This window comes from Phaeodactylum tricornutum, chromosome 25, assembly GCF_000150955.2.
Source record: "Phaeodactylum tricornutum CCAP 1055/1 chromosome 25, whole genome shotgun sequence".
Taxonomy (NCBI): Eukaryota; Bacillariophyta; class Bacillariophyceae; order Surirellales; family Neidiaceae; genus Phaeodactylum; species Phaeodactylum tricornutum.
Genome location: NC_011693.1, coordinates 49360 through 67249, shown reverse-complemented (window position 1 = coordinate 67249; position 17890 = coordinate 49360). Strand labels below are relative to the sequence as shown.

The window sequence follows — 17890 nt, the reverse complement described above, 5'->3', positions numbered from 1 at the left end:
GTAGCACGACACATACGTATACTACATACACATACCTACCTTCTTCCTTTACTGGTAATAGTACCTTCTTTGACTCGGCACTCGCAAAAGGGAGGACCGAAGCACTGTCCCGTAGACACTAAACATCGAGGTGTGTCTTGGTTCATTTGCGTCTTGGTCGTTGCATTGCATTGCATTGCAGGGTTAGAAAGGCAGTGAAGGAGTGGAATAAGTAGGTAGTAGAGTGGAGGAATCAAGTCGAGTCTGTTGCGGTACGGGGATTGACAAAAGCCGATTGCGACGCATCGTACCGATTCCGATAGAACGGACGAAGGGATCGGAACTCGAACGACGACGACGACGACTCCTCACGGTGGGCTTTACTACGTACGTTCACGCTGTACACGTCAAGTACAAGTACAGACATATCATACACACGCATGAAGGCACCGGTACGGAATCACCCACTGGACGGTAGGTCCGAGACGTCTCGGTATCGATCGGCACGTCGGTGCGTGGAGTTGTTGGGATGGATCGCTCTGTCCCGGAACGGCCGTTCGCACGTCGAGGCTTGGTCCTTCGTTCCTTATCCACACCTTCGGTTGAGTCGGCCCTACCATTGTCCGTCCACGACGTTGCACGGCGGGGAGAAAATGTCCCATTGTCGAAGGCTTGGTATACCCGTAAGTACGGTGGCGCCAAACGGGATTTTCCCTCGCAAACGACGCACCCATCGATGGAGTCAAGCCGACGAGGGAGACGACGCCATTGACCACAACTCGCTCGAAGAGCATACACCATCTGAGATAACGGCGATACCGTGTACCAACGGAGAAGCAGTATCCTCCAACCACACCGCTACTACAACTTCGAATCTGTCCTTTACTCCTTCCACCGCAACTACAACAACTTCGGCACATGGTAGCAAAGTCCCTACTTATCGGCAACTCATCATCTTTGCCTCCACAACCATTCTCATTTGGCTCAGCGAACCGCTACTCAGCTTGGTCGACACCACCGTTGTCGGTATTACCCAACAAAACGCTATTGTACAGCTCGCTTCTCTAGGACCATCTACTACACTCATTGACAGTTTACTATACCTCACGTACTTTCTGGCCATTGCCACCACCAATCTTATTTCCAAAGGAATCGCCGTTCGGGACTACCGCGGTCTCCAGCGCACCACCTCGCACGTTTTAGGCGTGGCCACGCTTCTGGGTACCGTCACCACGGTCATTGTTTGGGGAGCCGGTGGCCTGGTTTTGCGTAACATGGCGGGCGCCAGTGGGACGCCGGAACTCCTAGCCTTTGCCACCCGCTACGCTTGGATTCGAGCATCAGTGGCCGTCAGCTCCGTTGTCGGTATGGTGGCCCAATCCTTCTGTTTGGCCACGCTGAATACCCGAACACCGGCCATGGCAGTTCTAGCCGCTTCCGTCACCAATCTGGCCGGGGATTTGGCTTTGGCCCCGCGCTACGGTGTCCAGGGAGCCGCGTTGGCCACGGCGGCGGCTAGTCTCGTATCCACCAGCATTCTCATGCAGGCGGTACGCCGGAAAATGCAAATATGGCGACGAATGGAAGTGCAGGGGGACCCATCCGGCGCAGTTAACGAAATACGCGTCCCGGAAAAGCTCCAGTACCGAGACGCCGCCCCGGCAGCAGAGAATACGACACAAATTGCCATTGGCAATGTGGAGTACGATTCATCGATACAAGCAAACGATGTTTTGGTGGCCACCGCCTCCACCGTTCCAGAAATGAATCCGCTGTCGCATCAGGAAATTCCCCTCTTGTCCTTGCCTGGTCGTCAGGATATGCTAGAGCTCGTCAAACTTTCCGGTCCTATATTTTTTGTCATTCTAGCCAAAGTAGCCTGCTACGGGGCCATGACTATACGATGCACCGACTTTGGGGTCGTCTCTTTGGCCGCACACAATATTATGATGCGCGTCTTTTTCTTCTTTGGCTGCTTCGGCGATGCCGTCTCGCAAACGGCCCAGTCGTTCATGCCCGCGACGCTGTACCCCAAGCCTTCCACCAAGGACTTTCGGGGTATCTTGAAGAAACTCATCGTGTTGGTAGGAGTCATTGCCTTTTGGAACTGCCAGGTGTCTACCCGGATTTTGCAATCGTTAGGTCGTTACCTGAGCAATGACGCGAGTATAGTGGCCATGATGCGCGACCATGCACACTATTTGGGTGCCGCACTCGCTCTACACCCGTTCATTCTTTTGTGTGAAGGGACGGTCATTGCGGCGCGGGACTTCACCACCCTGGTGGCCACCTACGTGGTCACGCTGGGAATTCATTTTAGCATTCTGAAATTCTTTTGTGCCTCTTTCCCCGCGGTTTGGCGCACCTTCTTTTTGTTCCAAGGAATCCGGCTTTTCAACTTTTCCACCCGTGTGTGGCGCAAACAAGCAGCCATTCGCCAAGAAGAGCAACGAGCTCTCCAAATCTGATTTTATCTAACGCAGTGATGGAACTAGGCAATGGAAACCATGCCACATCCGAGGAAGGGATTGGGTTGACCACAATCCAAATGATGTTCTGTGACGCTTCATCCGCCAGACACGTAAAATTGTGCCGAAGGCGGTTCCTTTTGCTTGGCAAGATCCAGTCTCTGGCTCGTTGCGTATCGGGATGTGGGAGATGGCATCCATGAATTCGGAGGATCTTCTATTGCGCTAGGGCAATGAGTCGTTTTCGTCGACTTGGTATTACATTGCGGCTTGTGGAGGGTATAGACCCACACTAATCGCATTTGTACTATTAATAACATTTAGCTGACGCAAGTGTCTTTACTTTGACACTATAGGTCCTTCCTAGCACGTCATGCCCACGTTTGTCTTCGTCCAACGAGACGGAAACGAAGCAATATTGTTTATTGGTAAATTTCCTTAGTCATTGAAGTAATCCATTTCCTCTTGGTGGCCTTGGTTTTCTGCGAACATAAATGTAATTGAAGTGAAAAAAGACTCCAATCGTTATATGCGAAATCTCGGTCATTCGATGACCTTTCTATTATGGTATCTTGACCGTGAAAGAGATGACCGATTGATTGTGAGGGTATCTGAGATGAGTCATAAAGAACGCCCAAGAGCGATTCTTTTGGAACTGTTCGCCCTGTCCTTTACAGCGCAATCACTGTCCTGTAAATACAGAATTCTTTGCCTTCTCCATACTCACAATCAGTAATCCCAGTTGACGAGAGTGAAACTCCAAGATTTCACTTCTTTGATCCTTTTTTAGCATGAATGTCATCCACGAGACCGAATTGTCACCTAATGAAATCTCAGCGACTGCTGAGAAAAAGAGAGCACGACGGAAAGGGCGGGGTATAGTCCGTTTCGGTGATGAAGATTTCACCATTCAAGAAACCGAAGATCTTCTGGACACGTACGAGAAGGCGTCATTTGGAGAAGTGTGCACCGCATGCTGTTTTCGATCGGAAATTGAATGGCTATGGATGCTGTTGGCTGTTATAATCTTGGTCGGTTCTCTGTATTGGCTAGTTTTCGGTCTGACGCTTCTCGGAGATGCGGCCAAAGTCTTGGCAGGTTGTGGAGCAGGGAAACTCTTTGATTCGGACTCCAACCCCTTGAGGTAGGAAAATTTCGAATGTTGTCGATGAGTTGAATGCTGCTGCTATTCCATCTGTTTCTAACACATTGTACTGTTTTAGTGCGTTGATGGTCGGCATTATTGCCACAGTGTTAATGCAAAGCAGCAGCACAACCACCACCGTGATTGTTTCGCTCACTGAGGCACGCGCCATAAGCGTGGCCCAGGGTATCTACATGTGAGTCAAGAGGCGTGCGTATTCCAACTTTGGGCTTGCGATTGATTTTGTATACACTCAAAAGCTACTGCGTTTCTTGAAGGGTTATGGGTGCCAACGTGGGAACCACAGTCACTTCGACGATCGTTTCTTTGGCCCAAATGGGGAAAAGCGCCGAGCTGGACCGGTCGTTCGCAGCTGCCACATTACATGACGTCTTCAACATCTTTACTGTGGCAATCCTGTTTCCAGTGGAATGCGCCACGGGATATTTACAGCATCTTACCGGAGCCCTTGCCGAGGGGGCTGAGACTGGTAGAAGAGACCATTTCGAAGGACCGATAAAGAAATTTGTTAGTCCATTGTCTGCTCGTCTCTTGACCAGCAACAAAAAACTCATTGTTGGCGTTGCGAACGGAAAAACATGCGACGACTACTACCCGATTCATTGCGATGAAGGAGCAGAGCCTAGCTTCGCAACGTGTAAAGTTGGACTGATTGGCTGCTATGAGAGTACCGGGCGCTGCCCTGTACTCTTTCGCGAGTCTGCTTCTCGCACTCAGGATCAAGTAGCCGGAGCCGTCTCTTTTGTTATTGCTTTGATCATACTGTTTGTTTCCATGCTGTCCATGGTTTTTGCTGTTCAGAAGCTTTTGTTCGGGTTGTCCACCAAGGTAGTGCATACGGTTACCACCTGCAACGGATACATCGGATTCCTTGTCGGTATCGGAATTACGATGATCACACAGAGCTCAAGCATTACGACTTCGGTTCTTGTTCCGTTCGCTGGTGTCGGGGCTCTTCGATTAGAGCAGGTCTATCCTCTCGTCTTGGGTGCGAATATGGGAACTGCCGTTCAGGCAGTTGTCAGTAGTTTGGATGCTGTCGGCACCGATCCTCTTCAGGTAGCCCTTGCACATTTGTTTTTTAACTTGACGGGTTTTCTGATTTGGTATCCGCTTCCGCCACTTCGAAACATTCCATTTTTTGCGGCACGTCGACTCGGGAAGAACGCAGGGATCTGGCGGATGTTTCCTTTATGCTACATTGTCCTGGTATTTTGCCTGTTGCCGCTTTTCTTCTGGGGTTTGTCGTCCCTATACGAGAACGGAAGTGCAGGATTGCTTGCATTTGCAGTGCTACTAACTCTTGTTGCGGGTTTTGCCTTGGCCTTGTTGATGTTTTGGTGCAACTTCCGTAATGGGCAATCAAAATTTCACTCGATTTTGGACCGTTTGAGCCATAGAAACGACAAGCCGTCGCAAACCTACGATGCGGAGGGCAATTTTGATATTGATGCTGACGGAGATAACGTCTCTGGCGAGAAAGATACCGTTGAAAATCCGTGAGAGTTGGAATCATTCCTTCGTTTAGTGATCTCATTTTCAACACACTTTATAAATTTTACGTACAATTCGTGTGAGTAAAACCCGAAAAAGTGTCGCAGCTTAAGCCTTTTGCAGTCCGACCAGCAACCGCCCTTCCATGGATCACCGTTTAGCTCACACCGCTGTAGACGACATTCTCGCGGATGGGATTACTTGTAGGAGGCGATCGTCTAATATAGAGATGGCTTGGTCTTCGTCAGAAGCTGACACTGTTGCGAGAAAGCGATCGGTGTCGGCCACTAGATCAACTTTGAAAGGAGAAGTGATTTCCAAGTCCAGATAACCAGCGAGCTCTTCCATACAGTCTGTATAGAAACCATTTAGGCTTTTATAGAAATATTGCGCGTAGTAAATATTCATCGCCGCTAATTTCGTGGGCCATAAAGGGTCTCGCCAGGAAGAATTGTCTAACTCCAGAACGGTGTCTCCGAATATAAGGTAACCCCACGAGTCCGGCATGTGCATGGCAACTTTACCATGATGCTTTCTCAAAAGTGGATCCCAAACTTTTTGTGGTTGCCACGTCCAATTGACTTCTCCTTTCAACTCCACTCGAGAAATATTGATTCTCCAAAATTCACCAGGTGAGGGTCGCGGTACCGGACTGGGGAGGTGAGCCGCCAAGTCCTCAAAGGCAAAGGCCATTTCTACCGACCACAGTGCCCCTTGGTTGGAGGCATCGTTTAAGCGGCCTTCCAGCACTTGTACCGCGGTAGTTTGGCTGTTTACATCGTAGAACGCAGAATCGCCACGGTGGGCTATCCGTCCCGAGTGCTCGTGTCCACCATCATCGTAGGGTTTGTCGAGCATGAGATTCCAGACTGTATTGAGTGCATTTACTTCAAATTCTTTATAACCGTGGTTGCTTCCGTTCAAGTCAAAAAAAACTTCGAAATCGGAATCTGTTTGATAAATTGGTGAATTTCGCGTGGTGAAGTGTGCTTCCGTTCGAAAGACAGGGGAGGGATGCAACAGAGCGCCAACGTAGAGATGCTCATCATCGTAGATGGCCTTGAAGGCCGTTTTCGCTGGGCCAATTGCGTTGGCGGGTGCATCATTTCCCTGAATATCCTCAAATAAGTCACTCCAAGGGACAGAATTCCAAACAGGTTTTTCCAAGTCGCCATTAATCTCAACAGGTCCTATAGATCTAGTGGCTACATAAGCTTTGGGGTACAAAGCCCAGTGAGGGTCGTAGATTGACGAAGGGGTCATGATTCGCAATATTTTTTGTCTTTGCCCTACAAAGTCAGAATTTTTGAATGGAAAAGCGCGCAACAGTAGAAAACTTGCTCTTGCTTGTCGTCACCATGCTTCGCCAGGTAGCGCATCCTGGTTTTGGCTCGAGCATCTTTCCGGTACACTGCACTGTCAGTATCTATCACAAAAACTACTCACTGTCAAGGTAGTGGACGACGCTACTGTATTACAAAATATCCGGTTTGACATCAGATTTATAGATACTTGTATTAAAGTAGACTCTTATATTGCAGACTGCTTGGCCGAGTGGTTAAGGCGATTGACTTGAAATCAATTGGGTTCATCCCGCGTAGGTTCGAACCCTGCAGCAGTCGGATGTTAGAGTACTTTTTCCTGAAACTAAGTATGCACACGCTGTCATAGCTTTAGCCAGAGTACAGATTCCACATATCGCTTTTGCTATAGCTGTAACGCGAGCACTAGCCCAGTACAGTACTTCGTGATCTGCACCAGTCTATGATAGAATTGCTTTTCCCTAAAACTTTGTACACGCTCTGAGCTACAGCTAAACCAGAGCACATGCTCCATATCGCTTTTCCTAGAGCTGAAACGCGAACACTAGCCCAGTACGGTACTACGTAATTTATGGTTGGCTGCTATTCTGTTTGTAGATTGAATGCATTGTGCTTTGCTTGACAGCATTTATGTCTTGGTCGCCGTGATTTCTTCAGTCTCTACAGATTATGACTTGCGCTCTGTCGCTGCCGTCCAAGAAGATGCAAGCGTTAGGTCGCCAAGGGAACCCCAATCGGAGTAATCGAGGGGTTCGTCGGGGTCACATGCCTTGCAAATTTGTTGCACCGCCTGCTCAAGAAAGGTCAGCGCCAGGCTCCAATCTGTGGATGAGACGATCCCGGTGAGCAGTCCCGCGGGCCGAACAAGGTCGAGACAACGGCCTAGGTTCAGTAGAGCGCTCTCTAAAATGACATCCATGGGCTTGCCATCATCTGAGCAGAGCTTATGGACGTCTTTTAGCGATGGCTGCCTGTGATACAACTTTTCCATATCGGTCACAAGGCTTCGACGAGCAGATACAAGCACGCGATAATTATCCCTCTGAAAAAATTCCCGGTTGTCGACGACGCCCCGAAGATTGTGCAAGGCAGGTACCAAGCGCTGTGCTGTTTTGTAATGTTTGGCGCAAAATGACCGAGCCGGATTTTTCTGACGAGGCAGCATGGTGGTGGAGTATTGGTATGCCCAGGTTGTGTCCACGGATACTCGCATCCACCCTCCCAACGCTCGAAGCGGAGACTGGCCTGGAGAACGAACATGTATATCATTTAGTTGGCAAAGATGATACTCGGATGAGACAATTGAAAAGTGAACCCGCAAACGACGGCGAATTTTGGTACTGAACGACTGATAGTCCTCGTCTTCCTCATTAAAGGCCGCCTTCCGCCACAGAGGTAAACATTTTTGCTGCAGTTCATCCACAACATTTTGAAAGGCGCCTTGCTCGGCACGCGTGTACTCCAAAATAAACTGAATTCCATCCAGTGAAATATTCTGACATGCACACAAGTATCGGAAGTATATATAGCCAGCATCCGCGTCGGCAATCTTGTTACCAGTCGAAGTGCCTCCAACGAAACATATAGCGTCCGGGTGGTAATCTTCTTCGAGCATGGCCTTCAAGAGCCGTCGAATACGGTTTGCGTATTCAACGGTGACCTGATCTTTTTGTAGCGACTTTGATAAAACGATAGCGACTTGACGACATTTTTCGAACAAAACTGACGTAGCCGCCACAGCTTGCTGATGAGCCGCAACTTGCTGGTTGTGACTGACAACAGCAATCATGGGATCTCGAGCGGCTTGTAGGACTTGAGACGAAACAGAATTGTAGGGGAACCGATTACTATCCAATCGGAGATCAATTGCTGTATTAAGTTTTTGAAGGCTGGCTAGGCGAGGGCCCTCTCTATGTAGTTTTGTACTAGCTGTTGTTGCCTCCTGGGCGTCTTTAAGCTGTTGTCGAAGATGGGCCCGCGACGCCGCCTGGTGAAGACGACTTACGACACTGTTTTTATCATACTCTTTCATTTTCGGTGTTCTGTTATTCGACGAGGTTTCTCTCTTACTTCGATCATCTTTCAAATCGGAACTGGACATTGCCCAAAATGGATTCGTTTTTACTTTCGTCACGGAAGTTGGTAGATCCCGCCGTCTCTGTGCTGCATTTCTTTCATTGGAAGGGATCCAACCCTGAGAAACCGTGCAAAAAACGGTACAGGTAATGAAAGCCAGGCATTTTCTTCTCCGTGGTCCGCTGGTGGAGTACTTGTTGCGTAGCATTCTATGATTTGCAAAATGTTGTCGGTTGGATGCTCGTATGGACGTGCAAGACTCTCAACTTCAGGCACACCGGAACCATTACGATGCACTGGATTGCTCTTCGACTGCTGTCTCGCTCTTTCTAACGATTGCCAAAAAGTGAACAGCAGCAAACAATTCAGCAAAGATATCAATCATTCTTGACAGTGAACCACAAGATAACCCAACAGCTGCTGTATCTCTAGCGAGTCGAGTAGAGCTGGCACCTGCAATTTATAGAACATACCGCTTTAGCTAGTAGAGTAGACGCGACAGTCTTGCTATGTCCGGTCCAAACGGACAAGAACAGACTATCCTTTCCAATTCCAGCAGAAATGAAGAGGAAAGAAAAGCCGCTCACAGTCAACACGTTGATTCGAAAACTTGCATCGGACGACACAAAATAGTTTCAAATTTTTGCACCACACCATTTTGACGAGACTTACATAGCCGTTGTCCTTCCTGTTTGAATTAGCTAAGTAGCGACCATGGGTATAGCCGAGGACGTCAAGGAGAAGGTAGAGTCTTCTAAAGAATTGGATCAAAGCCAATTGCTTTCGGAAAGAAACTTACATCGCTACGTATTGCTTTTCTTCAAGATTTTGATAAGTCTTCCTGGAACGACCGAAGTGCATGTGCACGATTTTTCGGATGATGTTTGCAATGGAGCTAAGCTCAAGCTCATCGTTGTAAGCGATTCGTTTCGGGGGAAACCACCCCTGCAACGGCATCGTCTGGTAAATGATTGTGTGGCGGTACACATGCCACAGATCCATGCCCTAACCATCAAAACATGGACACCGGCACAATACGAAAGCAAAAAATCAGTCCAAGAATCATGATAACAACAATTTGGCTGTTTAAAACTGTCTTAATTGGAATCAATGACGTCGTGTAAACCAATTGCCGCGCCTTTTCTCCAAACATTGGTCCGTTTGATACAAAGGAAAATAGTCTCTGGCTTTTTTTTGCTGGTGACGAAATAGGACTTTATTCGGATTCCGAGATGGCTCTTGAAACCATTTATTTCATAGCGTGGTCCAAAGGGATAAGTAACTAACCTTAGTCTATGATTCGGTGTGTTGCCGCTTCGTTTCCTATAGATACTAAGGCCATCGTGTCCTCTGCGGGGTTCTTGCTTTGCTGATAAGACAATTGGATTATATTGCACTCCCCACAACAATGCGTAAACCGTATACTGTTAATGGCATTTATAGTGTGCAAATTGCAAAAATGCCAAACAGAAAAATGAGACTGCTCTTCGCTCAAACGTAGTCAGTGTATTTTGTTGGCATCGTTCTAGCCGGTCGCAATCATCTCGAGCCTATGCAAGCTCCCTTAAAAAGAAACATCATCATTCATCAACTGAATGTTTTCTAGCAGTATGTACCGGACGAGCGAATCATTCCTCTTAAAAGTCGATTTTTGTAGGACTGTTGCTTTTTTGAAACAGATCCTGTGAATCTGGACAAAAACGAAAGCTGAAAGTCTTGTTCAAGCAAGCGAAGCCTATCACGCTCAAGCATTGCTCACCAACATGCTGGAAAGTAAAACAAATGCCGTAGCCATTGTATTTGCGTCTCTTAAATCTATGCCTCAATTGTTTTCTCTTTGCTCGGAGCACAAGGATTGTAAATGATAATTCCGGCATTAATGCGCAAATTTGCTGAAACTCGTTGCTTATTCACTAAAATAAAACTAGTTAATTTTATGTAAAAATGAGTGATTTTTCTTTCAATCTTGATATAAGATGGTAATTGTAAGAAATTTGACAAATGGCCGACAATTTTATGCGTAGAAATTCATAAGAATTGATCCTAGCTAGTGTTTGGTATTATCTGTTATTGCAGGAATAAGTACCTTTAAGCTTTAAACATTACACGAATAATTGCAAGGTTTTCTTTTAGTAATGTGGAATTTTGTTCATTTTACAAAGAAAAAAGGAAGTATACTTTATTCTGGGCATGGACTTTAAATGATACAGAAACGCCAAATATCTATTTTAATCGTTTCATGTCTTTATTTTTAGTATAAATGAGTGTAGTCCTGTGGATATTGAATGCAAGCTCACTTTTTTTGCCTTCAAATTTTTCCATGTCAATAAAATTTTGACAGAGAAGTGGCATATAATTTCATTATGATATTATAAATCTACCGAAAGGAGAGTACTTCGAAATCGTTAAGTGCTATCAGACGTCGGCAGAGGTCTCCCATCAAATCTTTAAGTGCTATCAGCCATCAGCAAAGATCGCCTTTCAAAAAATGAATAAAAACATTGAAAAGTCATACATCATAAAAAAACAGACCTTTGCAGTTTATACAGCTATCAGCAAATGACTCTCCTCACCACAAGGGAGAGTTTGATGCATTTCAATCGTATGGTAGCGTTAGTTCAACGCTTTCGTATCGCGATTTATGTCGTAAGAACATGCTTTTGACTTCCCGCGCTTACAAAGTTCTTTTGTTTTTCTGAATCACGGAAGTATATAAAGAAACTGTTGATTCTGTTTACTGATTTTCGGTCTTGTGATTTCTTTTTCGCTTTTCGTTTAGAAAATGCTGATTTGATCTAAATGTAAATAACTACAACTTGCGATTTTGTGAAAACCACATAATTAAGTTGTAGCATTCATCGTTACCAATTACAAGTATATTCGATGATTTCCTTTAGAATCCGAATTGCCGTTTTGGAAATTAGTTCCTATTAATCAACCTTTCACCTTTGTGATCTGATTCTTCACAGCAATTTCACAAATCAAATTCTAGTCAACTCATTCTCTAACTTTTTAACTGTCGACAGGAGTGAGCTTCATTGTTTCTTCTATTTCCGTAGCAAAAAATTTGTGAGGATTTTCTTTCTATTATAAGTTGTTATCGCACTTATTGCGCTTGCTAAAACTTCGTTCAGGCCAATGCGCAACTTTACTCAAAGCTACGCTCGTGGCTACTGTTACAACAGTTTTACAGCAGTGATGTGGAAAAGGAAGTTCTCACTCTTGGCATTCAGTGTTTTCAATGGTAGTTTCAAGACAAGTTATTTTAATCTGGACAATTTTTCTAAAAAATTTCCATGGATGGTTCCGTATGAGGTTAAAAAGCGTATTCGTCCTGAAACCCAAATCCATGCAAATCCCTTTCATATATCATAGATCAGTATATTTAGCGCAGGTACAGATTACGTTTGTATTTTGGAAACGTCAACATAGGACAGCCGCAGAAGCATTTCTCACTGTTAACAAGCAAAATTTCAAAGGTTGTGCACATAGTGCAAATTCTGAATGTTCTCAGGATCGGACAGCCCCTGAAAGGTACTACTGACTATGAAATCTTCTTTTCTTCGCATCAAAGCTTGGAAGCAAGGAAGAGAAGTAGAAGAAGGTTCATTATCCGTAGGAATAGTGTATGATTAAGGCCATATAGGATGTCTCTTGGTGCATCAACTGCAAAAGAAGCGCACCCGCGTTCAATTTCCGTGCTAAAAAACCTGTGATTGCGTGTCTAGAAGATGTATACACTGCCGTTTTACTACACGCCAACGCACCTTTCATGCGCGCTGGAATACTGAAAGGGTGTGAACTTTACCGGAACTTTACCGTAGGCGATGCTTATGTCTAGCCAGACATCTCCTACAATTGCAATGAAGCACCAGGAAAGTATATTGTTGTTTCTCGTAAATTGCGTGATGTAAAACTTGAGGGGGGCAAAGGGCAGTACACATGAATCGTAGGGATTGTCTGTGGCGAGCAAGAACTCATTTTGACCGATAAGCGACTATTGCAATCAGAGTCACTGTCAGAGTAAAAAAAGTAGAGTATCCGCAGTTTTCCATCTGTAATATTCCCAGCTCAAAGATTTCTCCAGATTTGGCGCTCACACTTACATTTTCTCTGGAACAGAATCCCGTCGTTGTTGATGTAATTAATGTAAATGAGCAGAAGCTTGACCAGGTTAGGGTTCTTCTAATAGCTTCTCTAATTATGCGCTTACTGTGAGACAGACACATTGGGTAACGATATCAAACAACTATGAATGTCTTGTCGATGACCGCCAACGATAACCAGTTGGGCCGGGAAGCGCAAAGAATGATTATTCCTCGCAGTCCTTTTACAATAACACTCGTACTGTGGAACCACTCTCGATGAACAGAGAACCATGTCTTTGTTCTTGTCGTTAGCGGGAGCCTCATCATCAGTCCATATATCCAAAGCCCTTCTTGTTCTAATAGTCATCCAGTGGATTGTGTTTGCAAAACTAAGCAAGAGACCCACGAGCGCAACCCTTATCGAGCGAAGGCACGGTGCATCTGGCGTTCAAACCACAGTTTTTGAACCAGCGAAAGTACAAGCAAAAGTTACGCAGGTCGACAACGAGTGCAAAAGTTTTGCACCTATTTCCGAAGTTATGAACCAAGAAAGCGAGCCAGAGATTGATGGTGTAGCCTTTATGATTCTGAAAAAGAGACCATATTGGTTTTTCAAGCGCTACAACGCGCTGCTCGACAGTGCTCTTGCGACAGTCCCGAACACCTGGGCCATTCAGCTTTTTGTCAATCAAGACTGGTTCGAAAACACGCTATTGCCTAATCAATACGGCGTCCGGCGTCACGTGCTAGATAATCCACGAGTGATTGTCAAGGACTTGCCGCTTAGATTGCAAAACAATAAACCGGGTCCAATCACAGAAGATCGCTGGATATGGGACAATATCGTCAATGCCACAACTGCCACAACCGAGACGACGGACTACTTCCCTGTTGTTCATTTTCACGGGGGCGGAAGTTTTTGTGCAAATTCCAAAATGTCCTATGCGGATCTCCGGAATGCTCGAATTGACTTCATTGGACCACCTTCGACAACTTTTGGTGGGATGGGTGGACTGGGAGGAGGCTACTTCTACCAAAATCGCTATGCCGCACTGGCAGTCTACGATTATTCGAAGCGCAGTCACCTCTCATCTGACGATCATATACGGATAATGTTGGACATGACTCGAAAAGGTATCGCTAACTTTACGATAGCAACACCGGAACAGACGTTTGCCTTTGGTGGAACAAGTAACCTCGATTCAGCAGAGGGCCGTCTATTGACTAACTTGACTGACTGGGGGCCTATGGTCGTTGAGGGCGTCCAATACGACATTTCCCGAGAGGCCCGTGAGCACATTTGGAAAGTATGCCCTGAAAGTAAGAATTTTTATCCGGGCGTGACACGCACGGCATGTGTCGGGGACCATGTGGATCCGATTTCCTGTGCCAGAGCATACAACATCTTGCCCGTCAACTGCAGTAGTGGGAGCGAAGCGAGCTTGCCTTGAGGATCAACAACCAAAAGATCATGATGAGATCTTCAAGAAAGTGGAACAGGAGCTCGCGAGGATAGAAATCTGACATGGAGAGACTAGAGACTCGGGATTGGCCAGAAAGCTTTGCTATAGTCACATATAGAGTAACTTTTGTCGTGTGGAAGAATGCAACCAGCCCAATCGAACCCTGATTTCAATGTGACTGTGAATCGTCATTTCGAGTATCCCGCACTATGACACAAGGCTATAGTGACCTTTCACAGGGAACGTCACGTTGAGCGCGAAAACGGCTAGACACTCATCCTTAGTAGCTCTCGCTCTCAAAAGAATCTTGGATCGGCAAGAACATGAACCTCTGGGAATCCCTTTTCTGGACACTAGTCATAGTCTAACAGTTACAACAAGAATTCATTCCCGATCTTTAAATATCAGAGACATTTGGATACAATATTGGTTCCCGAGGATTTATTGCCGAACTGTAAGTACTACGCAGAGTCCAATTCTTTGCTTTTTTCGATTGACGGAGTACTGGTGTTGTAGATAATTTCGAACGCGCGGGCCCGGGGCGCCAACACCATTTCTCGATAGTACGACAAAACGCAATCTCATCCCTGTTTTTCCCAATCACCATTAGCGGCGCATTGGACCGTGAGTGCGCGTATCCAAAGTTTCGATCCGTTTCTTTACGTGCCTGCAATTTGGAGCATCTGCAAGTAACTGAAGGGATGGTAAATGTACCCAAAGTCAAAAGCCCTGCTGGTCGACGGTTGAGAATGATCCCGTTCACGTGGATTGTCTCCGTAGTGGCTGTGGCAACGTGCGCGAATCTCGCATGGATACAGATCCTGTCGACGCAGACAACCTCTGGATTGCACGTCCGCTCCGTTACGACAGAATTTGGAATGCCAAACTCCCAACCATCGGCCAAGAACCGCTTGTCGCTTCAACGAAAGACTCCGACAAAGAACAATGGCACTACAACACTCCAGAACGAATTACCAACATACGTAAAGACGCCGGAACAGCGTCGCCCTTTTTCTACTACCGTTACTACTACATTCACAGGGAATGCAACGACGCGGACTCCAGAGACTGGAACAACATCATCCGGAACACCTCCGCGTTCCAATCATTCTACATCCGTTCCCCCGCAACCTGCCTCACAACACCAAGACCTTTTACTACACAGCACTGCAAGCCTTTTCCCGCACCCAGCCAAGTCCATGCTTCTGATACGCGCTATCGGGAACTCTCTCCCTCCGCGTCACAGCGCGTCACAGACCTTGGACAATCTGGATTTTCTGCTCGAGCACGAGGAACGTTTTCCCAACATGACCCGCCACTGGTTCGTGAATCGAATCGTTGACAAGAAGCAAGAGGAACAGGTACTGGAGCGACTTCGTCGATCCAACGAATCGTTTTCGGTCATTCCCTTCGACATTGCCGAATACAGTGCTCTTCCCTATCACCATCTACCAGACGATCTCATCCATTCCGTCCTGTATCAGACGACTTTATCGATCGAACAGAAGCTCATGCACCACAGGCTTCTCTACGCAATCAACGTCAACGGAGTCCGCAACGCCATGCTGGACTTCGGTCGGACTAGGTCAAAGGAAGAGTACGTTTTGCCCTGGGACGGCAACTGTTTTGTCACCAAACAAGCATGGTCCGCTATGCAAATTGCGTTCCGAAACCAAGCGTCCGCCAGGTATTTTTACACTCCAATGGACCGACTCTCTCAACCCAATGAGGCTCTGCTTTCGGAATCCTACCAACCCCATCCCAAAGAGGAGCCCCAGATCATTTTTCACAAAGACAGCGTGGCTCGGTTCGACCCCACGCTCCGTTACGGAAACCTGAACAAGATAGAGCTTTTGGTCCGTTTGCGCGTACCAGGAAAACCGGCTGCCTTGTGGGACACGTATAAGGACACCGATCAGAAAAAGGCATCGGCAATGCTACCGCCGACCGACATGCACAAGACAGTTGGAGCATCGCTCGCTGGATGGACCACTCGCCTCTACTCTGGAAATGCTGAGGCTGAGGCTGTTGGTGGAGTCCGCCGTCGAGTGGCGTCGCGAAACACTGCCATTTTGCGGTTGATCGAGCGGCTCGATTTGAGGGCAGCTACCGAATTGTACGGATTGTCGTCCTCCAGTGTGCTCTTCTTCAACGTGACTAAGTTGCAGATTGAGCGTGATCTGTGGAAAAGGGGAGACCCAACACCTCCAATCCGCAACTTGATCGAGGCAGCGGAAGAAGTTTTACTGTCGCCGGACATGATCAGCGTCGACGCAGTCCCTGAAGACAATGATGCTAACCCACAGAAAAACCATTTCCACTTTGAGCTTCAATCAATGATGAATGCTACGACCATTCTAGCTCTAACAGGATTTATCACGGAAAACAGTACGTATTCGACCAAAGCAGCTAGCATTCTACGATCCTGGTTTGTGGAGCAACAGACGCGTATTGCCTGGGACTTGGATAAACAATACTCGTCAAACTCAACATTCCCCGCAAAAACAAATTCTTCTGCCAGCGAGAATATTTTCCGTCGTAGCAACGACATAATGATGATGGACATGACAAACTTGGTATATCTCCTTGACGCCGTAAAAATTTTGGAATCGAAGGGTGACGTACTTTCTATTTCGGATAGGCTTGGTTTGCAAGAATGGTTTGGTCACTACCGTCAGTGGGTGACAACGACTTCACACGCCAGGATGGTGTACACGGCTAGCAATCATATGGGTGTATTTTACGATGTGCAGATGGCCGCTTTGACTCTGTACTGCAACAAACTACTTGATACCGTCCGAATTATGCATCGATCCATCTCCCGAGTCCAATTACACGAGAAGACGCTGGCAAACGCTCCGTTGCAAAATCAGAATGGTACTAATATGACGGATAGTGAATCTGAGGGCTGTGATTCAGATCTTCTTCTGTTGCAGGGATGGTCTGTAATGAGCAGACTTGCAGGTACAATTGGAGTAGACTATTGGCAGTTACTCCGGAGGGTTAAAGGGAGTACTGACAGTGCACTGTGTTCAGTCATGTTGAAGAGTAACCCTTTGTTAGACCCAAGTCGAGAGTTGTGTTTGAAAGATCATGGCGCAAACGCCATGGGGCGCGCCGAGTCTATTCGTCGATGGTGGCCCGTGGCTGTTGATGCGGCGCGAAATTGCATGTATCATTCCAGTTCACTACCAAGTTGGGATATTGATACAAAGTGGGGGGTGTCATTGGACGAACGTTCACCGACGAGCATGTACGAGACACCGGTGTTCTTCGCGTTACTCGGTGAAGCCTCTCAGAAGAAGCTGCAATTAGTCGAACAAGTTGGCTAGTGTAAAGGCAATCCGCCACATCTTCCATCAATTTCTGTCACAGTAACAAGACTCTGTATAGGGATGAAACAATTTCTTGTAGTGAAGCATTCTTTTTTCTCTTCCTTTTCTGGAAATAATCGTTGGTCGGTGCCGATGTGCTATTTTGTGATCTTTTGCTTTTCGCACGAGTCTTAACGACGAAGATTGTCCTTTCTCTGTCCAGGCTAGAGCGAACTGATCACGCTGGTAGTGACGTTAAGGCTGGTCCGAATCATAAAATATTGTTGCATAACAAGTCGCGTTTTGGGACTCTGGATATTCGCTCCCTTAAAGTATGGGTGATCTGGGCCGGGAAGGAATGGATACGACCGTGACGTGCGATGTATCAGGAGCCTCTGCAAGCTTCTAGTTTCCAGTGGCGAGCTCACTGCTTTGGAGGCGTCCGAAAATGCTCTCTGAATGGCTCGTTTGCTTCGGAATGTAGTAGACGACACTGCGCAAGGACAAAATGACCGTTTACA

The 17890-nt window shown here is 46.7% G+C and overlaps 7 protein-coding genes across 7 annotated transcripts; 5 read left to right on the top strand and 2 right to left on the bottom strand.

Annotated features, from left to right (window-relative positions):
* Positions 1-137: 137 nt before the first annotated feature.
* On the top strand, positions 138-2752 carry PHATRDRAFT_49843 (predicted protein). The gene has a single exon (XM_002184690.1). The coding sequence runs from the start codon at positions 420-422 to the stop codon at positions 2445-2447; it is 2028 nt and encodes a 675-aa protein (XP_002184726.1). The 5' UTR covers positions 138-419; the 3' UTR covers positions 2448-2752.
* Positions 2753-3200: 448 nt separating this feature from the next.
* Positions 3201-5115, top strand: PHATRDRAFT_49842 (predicted protein; the record flags this gene model as incomplete). Its single annotated transcript, XM_002184689.1, has 3 exons — positions 3201-3591; positions 3671-3787; positions 3870-5115. The coding sequence occupies exons 1-3, from the start codon at positions 3239-3241 to the stop codon at positions 5113-5115; spliced, it is 1716 nt and encodes a 571-aa protein (XP_002184725.1). The 5' UTR covers positions 3201-3238.
* A 153-nt stretch (positions 5116-5268) lies between these two features.
* PHATRDRAFT_40647 (predicted protein) lies at positions 5269-6369 on the bottom strand (the record flags this gene model as incomplete). Its single annotated transcript, XM_002184601.1, has 1 exon — positions 5269-6369. One exon carries the CDS (start codon positions 6367-6369, stop codon positions 5269-5271), a length of 1101 nt encoding a protein of 366 aa, XP_002184637.1.
* Positions 6370-6969: 600 nt separating this feature from the next.
* PHATRDRAFT_49840 (predicted protein) lies at positions 6970-8879 on the bottom strand. The gene has a single exon (XM_002184600.1). It carries the CDS (start codon positions 8710-8712, stop codon positions 7096-7098), a length of 1617 nt encoding a protein of 538 aa, XP_002184636.1. The 5' UTR covers positions 8713-8879; the 3' UTR covers positions 6970-7095.
* A 281-nt stretch (positions 8880-9160) lies between these two features.
* PHATRDRAFT_30667 (predicted protein) lies at positions 9161-9816 on the top strand. Its single transcript, XM_002184688.1, has 2 exons — positions 9161-9248; positions 9330-9816. The coding sequence occupies exons 1-2, from the start codon at positions 9219-9221 to the stop codon at positions 9570-9572; spliced, it is 273 nt and encodes a 90-aa protein (XP_002184724.1). The 5' UTR covers positions 9161-9218; the 3' UTR covers positions 9573-9816.
* Positions 9817-12882: 3066 nt separating this feature from the next.
* PHATRDRAFT_40645 (predicted protein) lies at positions 12883-14043 on the top strand (the record flags this gene model as incomplete). Its single annotated transcript, XM_002184687.1, has 1 exon — positions 12883-14043. One exon carries the CDS (start codon positions 12883-12885, stop codon positions 14041-14043), a length of 1161 nt encoding a protein of 386 aa, XP_002184723.1.
* A 713-nt stretch (positions 14044-14756) lies between these two features.
* On the top strand, positions 14757-17387 carry PHATRDRAFT_40644 (predicted protein; the record flags this gene model as incomplete). Its single annotated transcript, XM_002184686.1, has 1 exon — positions 14757-17387. The coding sequence occupies one exon, from the start codon at positions 14757-14759 to the stop codon at positions 17385-17387; it is 2631 nt and encodes an 876-aa protein (XP_002184722.1).
* Between the last annotated feature and the right edge of the window lie 503 nt (positions 17388-17890).

What these genes read in the sequence shown, in the direction of transcription:
- PHATRDRAFT_49843 (XM_002184690.1), top strand. Translation starts at nt 420, where the DNA reads ATGAAGGCACCGGTACGGAATCACCCACTGGACGGTAGGTCCGAGACG.
- PHATRDRAFT_49840 (XM_002184600.1), bottom strand. Translation starts at nt 8,712, where the DNA reads ATGCTACGCAACAAGTACTCCACCAGCGGACCACGGAGAAGAAAATGC.
- PHATRDRAFT_30667 (XM_002184688.1), top strand. Translation starts at nt 9,219, where the DNA reads ATGGGTATAGCCGAGGACGTCAAGGAGAAG. An exon ending in CCGAGGACGTCAAGGAGAAG is followed by an intron (nt 9,249 to 9,329) that starts GTAGAGTCTTCT and finishes CTTTTCTTCAAG; the next exon opens with ATTTTGATAAGTCTTCCTGG.